This window comes from Calliphora vicina, chromosome 3, assembly GCF_958450345.1.
Source record: "Calliphora vicina chromosome 3, idCalVici1.1, whole genome shotgun sequence".
Taxonomy (NCBI): Eukaryota; Metazoa; Arthropoda; class Insecta; order Diptera; family Calliphoridae; genus Calliphora; species Calliphora vicina.
In genome coordinates, this window is record NC_088782.1 from 54,331,938 (window position 1) to 54,349,021 (window position 17,084).

Sequence of the window (17,084 nt, forward strand, 5' to 3'; positions counted from 1 at the left end):
TGGTGAAATACATTGGTAGACATTTCAAAGAAAACAACTATTGTTTGCAATTTTAATGGTTAGTTTTGTAATTTCTCTATCTTAAAGAAATATATTTCTGAATGCAAAACCCTTCTTCTATCTTTTTGAATAATTACCTTCTTACTAACTTGGGCATGCTGATCACGAATCTGACCAAATATAATAAATTGACTAAAGTTTTTTTCGAGATATCTTACATTTTGTCTTTATATGTACATATTTCAGCAGGAATAAATATTCTATAAACCTACAAATTAAAATTAAAGTCAGATTTACACTGATTGCGTAAAGTGAGAAACAATTTTAGATAAATACTAAGTTGACCATCCTATTCCATTTAAACCATACATATGTAAGTCATATTGAACCGAAACTTTTTTATTCTGATACACTTTCAATACCCCTAAATAAAAGAAAGTAATTACAAAATTGAAATAACATTATACCCGAAGAATACCAAGTCTCTTGTTTAACAAGACAAAATAAATAAAAGCTTTATTAAACTTATAACTATTATTTAACTATGTTACGTCTTTTTAATATTAATTGTTTGATATTTATATTAAACTAGCTTAACCTACCCCTATCATAGTAGAAGTAACGAATTATATACAAAATTTAATTAATATAATTAATACCGGAATTTTTTGTTAGTTTTATTGTCATTGAAAGTATAAAAATATCCTGCGATTTTATAAAATTCTAGATTCTTTCCTTAAAACGTTGTGTTCGCTATAATTTAGTATGCGTTTACAGTGGAAACGTTTCAATTCAGTCTATTTTTAGTTTAACTGCTAACAATGACAGAAAAATTATTTAAAAAGTTAGAAGACTCTACCTATAACAGTTCTTTAGATATTAAAAAATAACTATTTATTTTGTATGTTCCGATACCACCCATTTGCGTTCAGTTGTTCTGAACTATGTTTTGAGCATCTCACTGTTATAGTTCTCCAGATATACTAGCATCAACGTAATTTACACAATATTTTAGTATTCTCTCAATAACAGTTCACTTAATATTCGAAAAAAAAACTATATACACATTTTATGGACTGTTCTGACAAAATAATTCATATCATGCTTTACTTTAACTATTATAATTCGCCAGATTTTCAATAACTATTTTCTTTATATGAGATTGGTCATTCCCGTTAAGCTGATTCCAACCAATTTCAGCCAATTATAGTAAACATATAAGCATCAGACAAAGCTTAAAGACTTCATAAATTAAAATTTTCTTTGTAATGGAAGTCCTGCCAACACTGTTCCGTTCATTCCCATTTTTAGCTAAAATTCATTCACTGCACTATGGCCGAAAAACCCAAAGTAACGGCAAAAACTATTTCCCGATAAATTTCTAAAAACCTTAGACAAAATTACGAAAGTTGTATCAGTTTTTTGCGTGGGGCTCCCATATGAACTTACCTTTTGCAAAAGCATCATTAAGTCGTGAGTTTGCAACTATTAAAAAAATTTACATAGCATTAAACCCTAGTTTTCCACGAACAACTACATGTACAATAACACTATTCACAATTTCACAAAAAAGATGACCCAGTAAAAACATCAAAATAAGTTCTAAATACAAACATTTACGAAATATCTTTACAACTGTTAAAAATACATACCTCGAGCAATAGAATCCATATTCCAAGATTTATTTTATTGAAAGTATATTTTGGAAAACGACGATTTATTTAATAAAAAATTATACTGCTTCACAATTAATAAAATTAATTTGAATAAATTTATATATTATCAGCATTTTTTGCCTAATTATGGGTTGTCAACTGTCATTATTTGTATCTATTTTTTTCTTTCCAATATGTTGGCAATAGAACGTGATAAACAAAATTTAAAAAATATTATGTTGGAAAATCGACTTGTTGCCGCAAAATTTGGGAATTCTGTCATAGTGCACTGGTAAGGAAAACATCCAAATTTATATAAATTTATCATTCCATAGATCATTTCTAAGGTCATAATTTCTTTGATTTATATCTGAGTATGATTTTATCAAGTATTTGATCATATAATATTGAATTATTTATTCCACATATTCAATATATTCTTCGAATGTTATAGTAGAAAAACCACGATCAAATTATAATTTTAAAATCTGTGTGTTTGTACGAAAAGATGAATATATTATCTTAAATTTTAGTTGAAATTGGATTCGGAGGACATTCTATAGCAGTCTGATATCAAACAATATAATTTGTTTAATTATTTGACCAAGAAGTTTTTTGGTACTTGAATGTTGAAAAATGGTAATGTGACTTTGGAAATTTTACTTTTAATAGAGGATGTAATATTGTTATTGGTGAAACTTTTCTAGGATTTAAATAATTTAAATTTTGTTCTTGTAATGGTCAGCGAATAACTGCAACACTAGTCGCCACTTTTGACCACCGTGCAGAACATAAATGCCTGATTTTCGAAACGGTGGGCCAAGAGTGTTATGATTAAAAGCGATAAGCGGTTTCGCAACCTGAAATTTATATTTTTATTTCAACGCAATGTTTTTTAAAGCCATTTCTAAATATCTATAAAAAGTTTTTTTCTGAATTAAGCTAATTGTATGGTCAGAAATCATAATTTTTTAAACTAGAGCTCACATACACAACTTTTTTTGTAGCTAAAAAAAATTTGAAAAATAAAATAAATTTTTTTGTTTTAAATTTTATTCATTTCGATATAAATTAATTCAAATTATAATATTATGGCGATTTTTTAAATCGAAAACATAAATATTCTATATTTTTTCGACAATTTCTTACGATGGTACTATTATTTTGACTGCACAAAGTCTGGGTTTTTTTAAAAAAATACCATATAATTAATTGAAAGGTTAATTTTTCTCAAAGAAAACTTTACTCATAGATGAAATAAAGATTAATTAACGATCTTATATTATATTTAATTAAAATTACTATGAAAATAAAAATATTTTCCATGTTGATTGCTTTAAGGTCCTGTGGTGCTATTATTTTGACCGGCACTGTTAGTATATACAACATTTATTGGATAATAAGACTCTACATAACTGATTCTATATGTGGTCAAAATTTGGTGAAATTCTACTTCCACAAAGTGGGTCAAAATATCAATTTAAATATTATTTTTGTTCCAGATGTCTACTAACACAAAAATTTTAAACTCAATTATTTCGAAATGGCAAACAAATTATACACTATTGTTTTATTAAGGGGACAATATGTAGAACTATAATTGTATAAACGATACTCCGTACAGTAATAAGAAATTTATTCGTAAAAAGTTTAAATACTTTACAATTATAGTTAGCCAGATATTGGAAATTAATTAGTTACATTCTATGGGAGCTACAGCATCCACTAATTTAATACCGACCATTTTCAGCCAAACTATGTAAAATTATAAGACAGTTATTTGATGTATCTTGCAATTATATTGCATGTATGACATAAAACTGCGATTTTTCATTTCCGAAATGATATTTGAACGCTATATAAGAAAATCATCTTTGAACCGAATCATAACTTGCAATGAAAAATGGACCTGAAGCGTAAGAGATCGTACGTGAAGCCCGGCCAACCAGCCGAATCGACACCAAAGCCTAACATTCATGGCGCTAAGGTTTGGTGCTCTGTATTTGGTGGGAGCAAAGGGTCATACCTATTATGAGCTGCTGAAATCTGGCCAGACCATCATGTGGAACCTATACCGAACACAACGATTCGTTAGTTAAAAAGTATTTAAAATTAAGTGCTTGGTCAGTTTTGCCTCACCCGCCTTATATTTCAGATCTTACTCCGTCCGAATACTATTTGTTTCGATATATGCAGAACGCTCTCTCTGGGATACGCTTCATTTTAGAGTAGAGTATCTTGGCCTCAAAAGATGAACAGTTCTTTTGGCTCGGTATCCATATGTATAGCAGAAACGTGTTCTACGGAAAATTCTAAGAAATTTTCCCCCAAGAATCTAAAATCAAGTCCTATCTTGCGCATATCGTCTTTTATCCAATGAAGATTTTCTGATTTTTTGGTATAGTTTATTTATGTATTAAAAATCATATAATATGTTTAGTAATGGGTGATTGGGTGATAAAAGACGAAATGCGCAAGATAGGACTCATGGGGAAATTTTCTTAGAATTTTGCGTATGCGTTTTTGCTATAATATTTTTCGTGAAAAAATTTACTCACTCTAGTGTACATGCATAATTCAAACTAAATTTTGATACAGCATTTAAAATATGTTGAGGTAGGGTACTAGGAAGAGAATACGATTATAAAAAATGTTCAAATGAAAATGTATGTTTTTCACAAGTGACGTTCAGAGATGTTTTCGAACTTGGCTAATATATTGTCTAAACATAATTTCTTTTGTAAATAACATTTCCGAATCTAATGTTTAAATGTAACATTTTTATAATTTGTTTTGTAATTATTGTGAAATTTTAAAATGTTTATGTTGTGATAACAAATGTTACATCTTTTTGGTGGTGGGTATAATCTAAGGGTGCTGCTTATTTTCTAAATTTAAAAATGTTTTCTATAACCGTTAAAAAAAGCTTATAAAATCCTTAAACATGTTATCGAAAAGCTCAATAGAAATTTTGTATCTAAATAGGATAATTTTGTAACATAAAAAAGCACTTACCGAATAACAAATCCTTTGGCAACAAATTCATGACAACAACCCCTTTTATACTTCAAGTAATAAATGCAGATGTCGCCTTAAATACTGGACTTAAAAACCACCACCAAAATGTAATGTCAACTTTTATTTTTAGTTTGATTTTTCTTTGCATTGCGCATGATTTTTGGAAAATCATGCAATCCACACAGGCAGACATTGCAGTACTAAGAAAATCCCAGAATTTCCAGTGTCACAAACATTTTATATACAGAAGAATTATAACGTTACGGTCGCTGCAAAAATTAAAGAAAATATAAGTAAAATTTGTGAAAAATTCCAAAAAAATAAAAGCAAGAAAAATTATTTATTTCCATAACTAAGAAATAATAAAGATATAACAAAATATACATATAAAACCGTGTGTATAAAATAATACGCAAAAGTTATTTAAAGTCAAGGACTTTTTGTTAAGTTTTTTTTTTTTGCATATACTAATTAAAGAAAGAAAAGAAATGTTTTATTGAAAAAAAAATATGAAAATAAAGGCTCAATTGTTTTAGTTTTAAATGGAAGAAAATATTGAAATTTTGTTAAACAAGTTATTGTTGTAAATAAAACTCTTTAAGAGTAAAATTGAAAAAAAAAATCAAGAAAAAATAAAGAAAAAAATTTGGAAATTTGAAAAACGGCTGCAAGGTTGAAAATTCAATATATCAAGGCCCGCCTACACAGGGGGCTACAAGAGAAAAATCTACCTACAAGATGGATGAATGTGAAAACCTCGTCATCGATCTAGAAGAATACGAGGCGCTTGATATTAAGCAGCAGCATTTATTAAATGATAACGACGTTGAATTTCTTGAATTAGAAGCATCACTTGACACAGAAGACGAAATGGTAAATTTATTTTGCTCTTAGATTAATAATTCACTATTAAAAACAATTCTAATCTTTATCCGGCTTAAAGGCATTTAAGAATAAGAACACATACAAAAGGAAATCATACTTACATACTTACTATCTATAGGTATATAGTACTTGTTTTTCTATTTCTATTTGCATGTTATAGTATACACACATCGTAGATAAAACTTTACCTACCATCCACAATTCAGAAACCTCTTTTGTTTTGTGGATTATGTCAAGTGCAACATTTATTACAATTATCCCTTAAAGTCCTTTTCCAGTACATTACGACAAGCACAAGTTGTGCATGATTCTGTTTCGGTTTCAATTTCTGTTTTTGTTATTGTTATTTTTGTTTTTATTTTCATTTTTATGCCGCTGGAGTGTGAATGTGTTCCACCATATGTTTTCCTAAACGTGGGCCCCGATTAGTCATCGTTTGTTTTGCAGAATTGATGTGTGTCGCCACACTGACGATTTTATATGCTACAGAAAACTCCAAATATAAAAATACTATGGTTTTATATTATTTTTATTTGTAAATATATGTATAAATATTGTATAATAACATCAAACCAAATAAAGCCCAATAAAACTATTACGTACTCGTACATATACTACATATATTATGCGATAACTTGGCAAATACTAAACGCAATATTGATTTCTCACAACTCACACAAATCCTAGCAATTTGCCACAATTATCCATTGACTATGGTTGACTGGTTTTGTGAATGAATTTTTTTTTTAATTTGCTGTCAACAAAACTACTATTTTAAAGCCTCTTGGGAGAATAATACCACCGCAGGGGTCATTGAAAATGCAACAATATTTACATACTTTAGGAGACTAAGGTGAAGGTTGCGAAGATACTTAGTATTTTTGTGAAATTTTTACATCTTTACGGTAGACTGATTATTTTGTTCTTTAAAATGTTTTCTTTCTATTACACTATACAACAGAATCAAATTTTTTCCAAAATTACAAGCTCCGTCCAATAAATTTTGATAGAGGGGGGGTTTTGAAAGTTTACATCTGAATTTCATTTGAGGGCGGGTTAAAGTTTCCCAACTCTGGCACATTCTTATTGTTAATCTTCATAAGAAACCATATGATCCTTACATTTTAGGTATATAATGTATTCAGCAAATTTATGTAAAATGTTACGAAGAACATTTTTGTAGAATATGTCAGAAATAAGACAAAACAAAAGAGAGCTTACGGTTAATTTCGTATTTATTAAGAATTTGGATAGGAAGTCTTCATTAATTACATTTTTTTAGCTCTAGGCAATTCAGGTACCGTGAAATAACTCCCCACGAAAAGATGAAATAACACCCAACAAATTTTTCATACAAATTAGGACTTATTTCATTATGAAACAACTCCTAACGCATAGGGAGTTATTTCATAATTTTTTGTTGGGAGTTATTTCATAATGCAATAACTCCCAATGAAATTTTTGTTGTGTTTTATTTCATTTTATTTTGGGAATTAGGAGTTATTTCATTGTATTGGGAGTTATTTCATTTTTGTTGGGTTCTACTTTGCAAAAGCAGAACCCATAAATATCAAAAACTGTCTTCACTCAGAACAGTTTTTTGCATTCGCAAAGGTGTTCTCCTCTAGGGTGTATCAAAAACCGGCTTCGCTCAGAAAAGATTCTTTTTACATCGTCGGCCTTTGTCAGATAGCAACGATTTCTTAATCTGTTGCGAAATGAAAATGGTTGGGTGCTAAGGTTTTCTCCTCTGGGGTGTATCAAAAACTGGCTTCGCTCAAAAAAGTTTTTTGCATTGCCGGCCTTTGGCCGTGCGCAAAGGTTTTCTCCTCTGGGGTGAATCAAAAACCGTCTTCGATCAGAAAAGATTCTTTTTACATCGTCGGCCTTAGTCAGGTTGCAACGATTTCTGGTGCGAAATGAAAATCGACTTTCTGAAATATTATAAAACCTTTCTGCAATGCAAAAAACTTTTCAGAGCGAAGCCAGTTTTTGATACACCCCAGAGGAGAAAACCTTAGCGCCCAACCAAAGGCCGGCAATGCAAAAAACTTTTCTGAGCAAAGACAGTTTTTGATACACCCCCGAGGAGAAAACCTTAGCGACCGGCCGTAGGCCAGCAATGCAAAAAAAATTTTCTGAGTGAAGCCAGTTTTTGACACATCCCAGAGGAGTAAAACTTTGCGCTACACCATAGGCCCGCAATGCAAAAATTGTTTGGTAAGCGAATAATAATTTCACTTTGTAGTTTCTTTTTTTAGATTACATAAATAAATTGCTTCGGATTGGGAATTATTTCATTTCTATTTAGATTTATTTCAGGAGTTATTCCGCTTTTTTGAGAGTAATATTTTTAAAATTATGAAACCGCCGATTATTGGGAGTTTACCCTTTGGTTAGTGATTTAATTTTTCAAGTTTGCGAATTATTTAACTTTTGATGGGAACTATTTCATAGGGAGTTATTTCATTGGGAGTTGTTTCATTTGGGAGCTATTTCACGGTATTACCATTCCATTTTATTACCATACGCATATTTCAGCTATAAACTTTCTTCAATGGGTGCGCATGTTAAATTTTTGGGGTACTTTAAAATAAAATTCTTAATAAATGCGAAATTAACCGTAAGCTCTCTTTTGTTGTGTCTTATTTCTGACTTTCTGGTTGAATTTTCCGTTTTGGTGTATTTAGGGACTTATAGTAAAATTTTACGGATAATATTTTTGCGGAACATTTAACCCCTTAAATCCCTGTTTTAATGGTGTTTTTTGCTCATTTTTAAAAGAAGTACAAAAAAGACCCATGCCTTGAGGATTTAGAGGGTTAACATATTCTACAAAAATATTTTCCGTAACATTTTACATAACTTTGCTGAACACATTTTATACCTAAAATATAAGGATCACATGGTTTCTTATGACGATTAACAATAAGAATGTGCCAGCGTTGGGAAACTTTAACCCCCCCCCCCTCAAATGGAATTCAGAAGTAAACTTTTAAAACGCCAATACACGTGTCTTTTTTTTTGTCTCCCCTATCAAAATTTATTGGTCGGACCTCGTAATTTTTTTTGGTGTTGTATAGTGTTATTTAATAAAACAATATGATGAAATATTTAAAATTTTAAACTAATATTGTTGAGATATCACCTACATAGCCAGTACTCAATCTATTTTAACTTTTGTTTAAAATTGTTGCCATCAGAATAAGATCCACGGAGGCAGTAATACTTTCCTAAAACATAATGGGGGTTAATGCGGATGCAATTTTGCACAAATAAAAGCTAACAAAATTACCATATTTGCACTCTTGGATAGTCTTTTCTTATTCATATAAGTTACCATATCAATTGTGAAATATATAGGAGATATAAATGTTACAAAAAGAATTTATCCAAAACGGGCAGAAAATTTCTACTCATTTTCAATTTTATCGAAATTTGCCATAGATATTATATATAAAATTATATTATATATTATATTATCATAATGTCCTATTGTATTAATTTAGTTTAATCAATTTTTTGTTGTGTTCCAAAAACAAAAAGTATAAACTAATAAGATTTTGTTAACTATGTTTATTGTTTTGTCATAAAACAATACTTTTTTTTGAAGAACCACAACAATTTGATTAAACTAAATTAATATACATATTGGGACTTTACGACAATATGACTTAATAACAGACCATTTGAATACCCCAAATGTGTTCATCAAATCATTGGTTTTTTTGTCTGGAGACTCTTCGTGGCTTCATTAAAATTTTGGACAATTTTAATGAAGCTTGATAAAAATATACCTTAAAGTCTAATCAGCTCAAATTCGGAGATTAACCCTTAAGAGCAATTGGGGCCAACATGACCCTCAACATTTAAAATTACGAAAAAAAAAGTCAATTTGAATAATGCTAATTTTAATGTTATTTTGGAATTAAACAAGTAAGAGAGCCATACTCGGCTGTGCCGAATTATACTTTAAAATAAAAATTTTAAATATTTTTAGGTAAATAAAATTTAATTTTTTTTGTTGTTTTTTTTTAATTTTGGAAAAAAAATTTTCGAAATCGTTTTTTTAAATTTTAAATTTTTTTTAAATTAAAAAAAAAATTGTTTTTTTAAATTTTTCTATTTGGTGAAAAAAAAAATCAGGTTAAAAGATATTTTTTTGATTTTAACCAATTGTAGGTCTTTGAAATATCTATCATTAGATATCCATATTGTCTATAACTTAGTAATCCAGATATATGGCCGATTTTCTCGATTTTAACCCTCGGAGGTATAGGGATTTTTTTTGGCGCTAAACGGTATAACCAAGTCTGTGCAGACATATATAGGATTTGTATGGAAATACATAGTCAGGTGTCCTAAAATTATGTTTAAATTTGTTTGTTTGGCATTCAAGGCACGAATACCTGACATGTGAATGCTGTAAACAAACCGGCATTTTGCAATACATGCAATGTAACCACAATTATGCACATGCATTATTAATGTGTGAATCGCCTTACATTATACATAGAAAAGAGATACTATATGTATAGTTTCCTTTTTTAATTTTTATTAACATTCAAATTATTCATAGGTCTGCACAGACCTGGTTATGACGTTTGAACCAAAATATTTGAAAATCTGGATTAAGCCGAACCAGGATCTACAATCGGTTCGATTTTTTGCTCATTGTGTCCGGAGAATGTTGCTTCAGGAAATCATGAAGGATTTGTCTCTAACACGAAAAACAATAATGTTATACCCACTTTTATATGCAAAAGGTCTGCACAGACCTGGTTATACCTGCAAGGGTTAAATAGCAACCGAGCCGGAAGAATTTCGGAAATATTGATTTATGAATCGTGTATGTAAGTTATTTGGGGACTTCGGAAAGTTGATTTCAACACACAGACGGACATGACTATATCGACTCCAGAATATATGTATATACTTTGTGCGGTCACAAATGAAAAATGTAAAAATTACAAACGGAATGACAAACTTATATATACCCTTGTCACTCATCAATTAGCTTAATTTTTTACAATACATAGAGTTTTTACAATACATAGAACAATTCTAGAAGGGAAGAGGCGGTCAAAATTCGCAAATTTAATTTTTTTGAAGTTCTTTAATGTATATCGATGGCTTAGTATAGAAAGGTCATATCTAAACTTTTAGTTACTTTACAGGAGAAGGAAAAAACTCAATAATATCAGAAAGTGAAATTGAAAAAAAACAACTAAAAATTTGTAATAATCAAAAAATTGTTTTTAGAAAAGTTGTTGTTATAAACCAAAAAATATGCATTCAACTTTAAATGAGTTAGGGCTTTTTTATTATTACTGTAAATCTGTTATTTTTTTAAGGGAGGTCTATTAGAGTTTTGTCAACCAGAATATGTAAAAACCCCGATTTTGAAAAAAACGAGATACGACCTTTCTGTGTGATATTTCTACGAACTTTTGATATGTCATAGCAAAGTAATCTATGTTTATAAAAACAAGTAAGTCGGTCAAATAGTCGGTCAAGCCCGACCATATAATACCCTACACAAAGCAAATGAGCAAAAACATTTTTCTTTTAAAATTTCAATAATTTATTTTCGTGAATGATTTTCGAAAGAGTTAGTTCCCTTATATGGGAACTACGTAATTATGGACCGATCTCCATGAAATTAGTTTGTGGTATTTACGTTTATATTATAGTTATTTGTGTTTAATTTTATGTGTATGCCAACGTTTTTATGGGAGCTGTGACTAATTATGGGAGCGAAATTTGTGCAGATAAAGTTCAATTTTGGGAGCACATTTGTATGTGGGCTAGGTGAAATAATAGACCGATTTCAGCCAGTTTAAATAGGCAACGTCATTGGTTCGAAAAAAATTTATGTACCTAATTTTATGGAAATTTCGATAGACTTGTACTTTGTTCAATATGTGATATATATTTGAATTGAAACGGTATAAGAAATAGTTTTTTCTGTGCAAAATCCTTTCACATTTTTTTATTTTACTACGGTAGGGGTAGAAAAGCGCTTAAGCTTATTCCATTCACTCTATAGTTTTATTTGTATAATATATTTAGCTTTTGGAAAGGTTTTTGAGGTTTCCTGGATGATCTGAACTAAACATCCATTGAAATGCGCAATAATTAAATTGGAAGCACATACAAATTAAATCATTCTAAAAAATAAAAATTTTATTCCCAAAAATAACTTTTAGATCTAAATTCAAATATTTTTAAACTTTGTCCTTTTATACATACCAAAAAAAAATGAGGGCTAGATTTTTTCATTCCGTTTAGAAAACAAATTTGCCAGAATATATTTAGTTGTTCAGAAATGGTTGGCACTGAAAATCGGCAATATTGGTCTGAGTTGTGGACCAAAATGTTGACAACCCCCCAACAATTTTTTTTTTTGCACATGTCATTTCCATGATAAAAGGATAAATTCTGTTGAAAATGGTAGGAATATACAAATGTATTCAGAAGATCAACTGTCGTTTTAAATAGACTTTAAAATTTCCAAAGAAAATAATAAAAATAATTTGAGGAGTTTTATTTTTCCCGTCAGAAAATAATACTCATTTCATGTATTTTATTCTTATTTACTCAAGTGAGTTTTATTTTATGAACTTTATCGTATTTTTAATATCACCACAGATTCTGAAAGACCACTTCAATACAAATATATTGATATATGAGAGTATAGGCCTTCATTGTCTCTACCATGGAGAGTTTTTGAGTTTAAATTTTCTGGATAACCGTTATTTACGGTCCCTGAAATAATCACAATATCCAACAAATTTAAAAACTAATTCCAAAATTTTTGGAATTTTTAAAAGACTTATGTGGAAAATTAAAAGCATACTATGGTATAAAAAACTGAATTCTGTTGGGTTTTTTCTGCTTTGAGATTATCTAATAAATAGACTAAATCTGAGATTTCTATATTAAATCGGTAAAATTTGGAAGGATCTGTGAAGGACCCTAATTCACGACTTTTACAATGAAAAGAGTTTTTTCTAAACAAGATAATTAATTTTCGTAGTAAAATACTACAAACATAAAATTGGAGAAAAGGTTTGTTCGTTAACTCATCAGAATAGAATATGTTACGTCAGTGCAATATCAAATGTAAAAGTGGAAATAAATTTAGGAAAGGCAAATCCCTGCAATAGAAGTTTCGAGTGTGTGAGGAATTGAAAACAATGCTATTTTTATAATTCGTTGTGAAAGATAAAGCTATATACGGAATAGTTGAGGTATAACCAAATTTAGGCTATGAAAGATGTGTGGTTGAAACAAAGTTATGAAGTTTGATTTTATAGACGAAGGATCTCAAGACCCCAAAATTTAAAATGGATTATTTTTTAATTCTCCACAGTTCTACAGCGAATCACACAGTGGGGAGGGTATAATGCGTTGAGTTCCGATTTCAAAAACATTATACACGTAGAATCTTCTCATCAAGCACTACAAAACTTCGCTATCAATTATCTATTATAGCTTAGGAGATATTCGCATTTGAAAATTAAATTTTAAAAATTTTTACCCACCCTACTCCAGTTTTTTGATAACAGCGTATCCAAATATTTTCTCCAATTTTCCTTTATTGGACTAACAACACATGTATGTGTCAAATGGAAAAAGAACTGTTTAAAAATAATGACTAAGTCCAAAGTTATATGCATTTGAATTTAAAACATTTTTAAAAAGCGATTTTTCGCTATTTTTTTGGAAAAAGAACTTTTTTTCTTTTTAAGTTATCACAAAAAATTTCTAAGAGGATGTATAAGGAATTTCTACTTCCTGAAAGCTAAGTTTTGATAAAATATCTTAAAGGAAAAGCAATTTCAAAATTGTTGTTACCGAGGAGACCAGGTCCTTTCAAAAAACACCTATTTTTTATGTAAAATAAAAATTTATGGCAAAAATTCTCAAATCGCGCATCCGATATCAAAATATAGTAACCGATTATAGGTGGCTCAAAATGTTTCTAATTATTTTGAAAAGGGTCCCGATAACGCCGACCCTGGTATGGATATTATAGCAAAAAAACTAAAAATTTCCATTTTTGGGATTTTTCAACACTTTTTTGGGAATTGCGGGATTGCTGATAATAAATTTCAAAATTGGTTTTTCTTTTTGCATTTCAAATAGAAAATTTTACATAACTGTGAAATTTCATTAAAAACTATTCATAAATAACAATTTTATTTCAATTCGAAAAATTTTTATTTCTGCAAAAATCCAATATAAAACATTTTTTGTCATATTATTCTATAAAGTATTCCATGAATATTTATTTGTCAAAATTTATAAATATTTTTGAAAAATAGACAAATAGCTTGAACGAAATTATATTATATCGCATCATAACATTTTTAATTCTATGTATAAATTTCAAAATAATCAAAAAAAATCTTCTCCTGTAAAATTTGTATTTTGTCGCTTATGATAATTTGGAGCTAAGGGCTCGATATAATTCAATATAAATAACTTTCATATAGACATAAATCACTCGACCTAAGTTCATGATGATCGGTCCATAATTGGTCATAGCTCCCATATGAGGCCCACTTCCGAAAATCACTCGCGAATACAAATTATTGAAATATCAAAAGAAAAATGTTTTTGCTTATTTACTTGGTGTAGGGTATTATATGGTCGGGCTTTACCGACTTGTTTTGTACGATATTGAAGATACAGATATAAATAGATGTTTTTATTAGAGTGAACTTATGAACGTAATTTTATTTGACATAAATTTCCTTTAACGGTCATAACAAATACAATTGCCCACGTTCTCTAATGCGTGGTTTAAGTTAATGTAGATAAAAGATCTTGAAATTTACTTTATATAGTCATTAAATAACATTAATTCGATTTATTTTTTGTATTTTAGGGTCAAGCCGAAAGTAAAAAGAACTCAAAGAAGCACAATGCAGGTGAAATCCAAACGAAGGGCACAGCGATGTCTTTCGGCTTTCGCAAAAACCTAAATACAACACCAAAAAAACTAAAGAAACTAATAAAGGGAGAGAACAGCAAACATTCCAAGAAACAGGATAAATGTAATGCCAACGACAGTGATAATGCGGATAAAGGCAATGGTGGTGGAGGAATTGGTGATGGACTAAATACGGGGGAGGGTAGTTATAAAACAGATACTGTGATAGATACAAACAATAAAATTTGCACAGAGAAACTAGTCAGTAGGGATGATAATGGGAATGCAGGTAAGTGTAAATGACCTAATGGATTTACTTTGTTATGTTATTTTTGTGGTGTTTGGTTTATTTATTTTTTTCGTTTTGTTAATTTAATAACTACTGCTATTATTTATTTAACTAGATTTGCTGAACAATGTTTATTTTGAAAAAATGGGAGCAGCAGCCGCTGCTACTATACAAACAAATCAGAATACAGGTGTTGCTGTTGGTAATGTTAAGTTACCTGGCGCTGGAAGTCGTTTTGGTTTCCGTGGCTCTTATAGGCCTGCATCGACGGATATAACATCACGACAACAAAGAGAATCCCATGATAATATTGAAAATAACAATTGTGCCGCTAATGGAAATAATACTAAAGGTGTGCTTGTTAGCAACTGTAAGTTTAAAAAATAACTATATTAATTTAATACAGGTATCCCGTATCTGTTCCTGTATATAAACACATCTGTCCAAAAATATTGTTAAAGGATGAGTTCATTGATTGATTATATTTCTAATTAAAGATTTAATTATGGTTTATTATTATATTTCTAGTGAAATGTGTTTAGTTCATTCAATGAAGGTATGATTTTTATAAAATTAAATTAAGTTTGTTGGCTTTCGATCCATCAATAGCAACAGAATTTGTAGAAGGTTTTTGTTTTTACAGTCAGCTTAATATACGATTGGTTTAATTAGAATACGTACATGCAAATAACTTAATATTAAGGAAACATTTCAAATTGCTATGTGAAGCAGTTCTAAATCCGTAATTTTTTAAAACCCTAAAATGTTTAATAAAATCCAAGTAAATTTGTATGAAAAAAAATAGATGATTTCCTGAAATCTTATCGACTTTATAAGCAACTCCAAAAGTACTTTATAATAATAAACAAGTAAGAAAGTATGGCCGCCCATATAATACACTACACTGAGTAAATGCGCAAAAACTATTTTTATACCCTACACCACCATAGTGGGGAGGGTATAATGCGTTTGTGCAGATGTTTGTAACGCCCAAAAATATTAGTCTAACACCCACCTTAAATTATACCGATCGACTTAGAATCACTTTCTGAGTCCATTAAACGATGTCCGTCCGTCCGTCCGTCTGCCTGGCTGGTCGGCTGGCTGTCCATGTAAACTTTGTGCGCAGAGTACAGGTTGCACTTTTGAAGATATTTCGACAAAATTTGGTACATATAATTTCTTCGGCCCAAGGACCAAGCCTATTGAAACTGGTTGAAATCGGTTAATTATTTCACATAGCCCCCATACAAATGTCTTCCCGAAATTGGACATTATCATTCATAAATGTTTATTTTATATATGTGTCTCCACAAAATTCTCTCCAAATAAGTTTTATATATATGAAATTCATGTCACCAAATTTTGTTACGATCGGTCCATAATTAGTCATAGCTCCCATATAGAACCACTTCCGAAAATCACTTTAACGTGTATAAATCGCTTGAAAATGTTGGTATACTCACAAAATTCATCATAGTAAACTTTCATAGAGACATAAATCATACGACCTAATTTCATGGTGATCGGTCCATAATTGGTCATAGCCCCCATATAAGGCCCACTTCCGAAAATCACTCAAAAATATAAATTATTGAAATTTTAAAAGAAAAATGTTTTTGCTTTTTTAATTAGTGTAGGGTATTATATGGTCGGGCTTGACCGACCATAATTTCTTACTTGTTCGTTATATGGACAGCCAGCCAGACAGACAGACGGACGGACGGACGGACGGACGGCTGTTAATCGACTCAGAAAGTGATACTGAGCCAATCGGTATTCTTTAATTTGGGTGTTAGACTATTACTTTTGGGAGTTAGAAATATCTGTACAAACGTCCCACCCCACTATGGTGGTGTAGGTTATAAAAATATCAAGTTTAACGAAAATGGATAAACAAATAATAAATGAAAGAAATTGCTTTAGATTAAAACATTGGGTAGCACAATTTAGTATATGTTCTTAAAATAAAACAAAGTTTGTTATTGGGGTTCTAATTTCTTTCCCTTCTGGGAAAGTACTATAAACATATTTTTATTTCTGGGAACTTTTGAATACTAAAATTAACCATAAGCCAGTAAAGCTTTTTTCGAATAAGTAGCTTGTGTTTTAAAACTAGTTTTTGTTTTCCCAATGTTGGTCCACCATGTTTTAAATTTTAGTTAGAGTAAAGGTAGGATCACACGATTGCCGCAATGAACCAATTTAATACAAATTTTATTGTGCTGAATTGGGGCCCAATAAAGAAATTGTCCCAATCAAATTCTCTGCAGTCACATGATTGCTTCATTTTATA

At 29.9% G+C, this 17,084-nt stretch overlaps 1 protein-coding gene across 9 annotated transcripts in view; it reads left to right on the top strand.

Annotated features, from left to right (window-relative positions):
• The window catches only part of LOC135953351 (putative uncharacterized protein DDB_G0277255), a 195,807-nt gene that overhangs the window by 83,337 nt on the left and 95,386 nt on the right, over nt 1-17,084 (top strand). For 6 of the 9 annotated variants that reach the window (XM_065503206.1, XM_065503209.1, XM_065503207.1 and 3 more), the window contains exons 4-5: nt 14,455-14,788; nt 14,904-15,158. In XM_065503206.1, the coding sequence (XP_065359278.1) occupies nt 14,455-14,788; nt 14,904-15,158 (589 nt within the window). Of the gene's footprint in view, nt 1-5,306; nt 5,547-14,454; nt 14,789-14,903; nt 15,159-17,084 lie in introns of those variants that run through there. The other 3 variants (XM_065503213.1, XM_065503215.1, XM_065503216.1) reach the window with 1 other exon arrangement.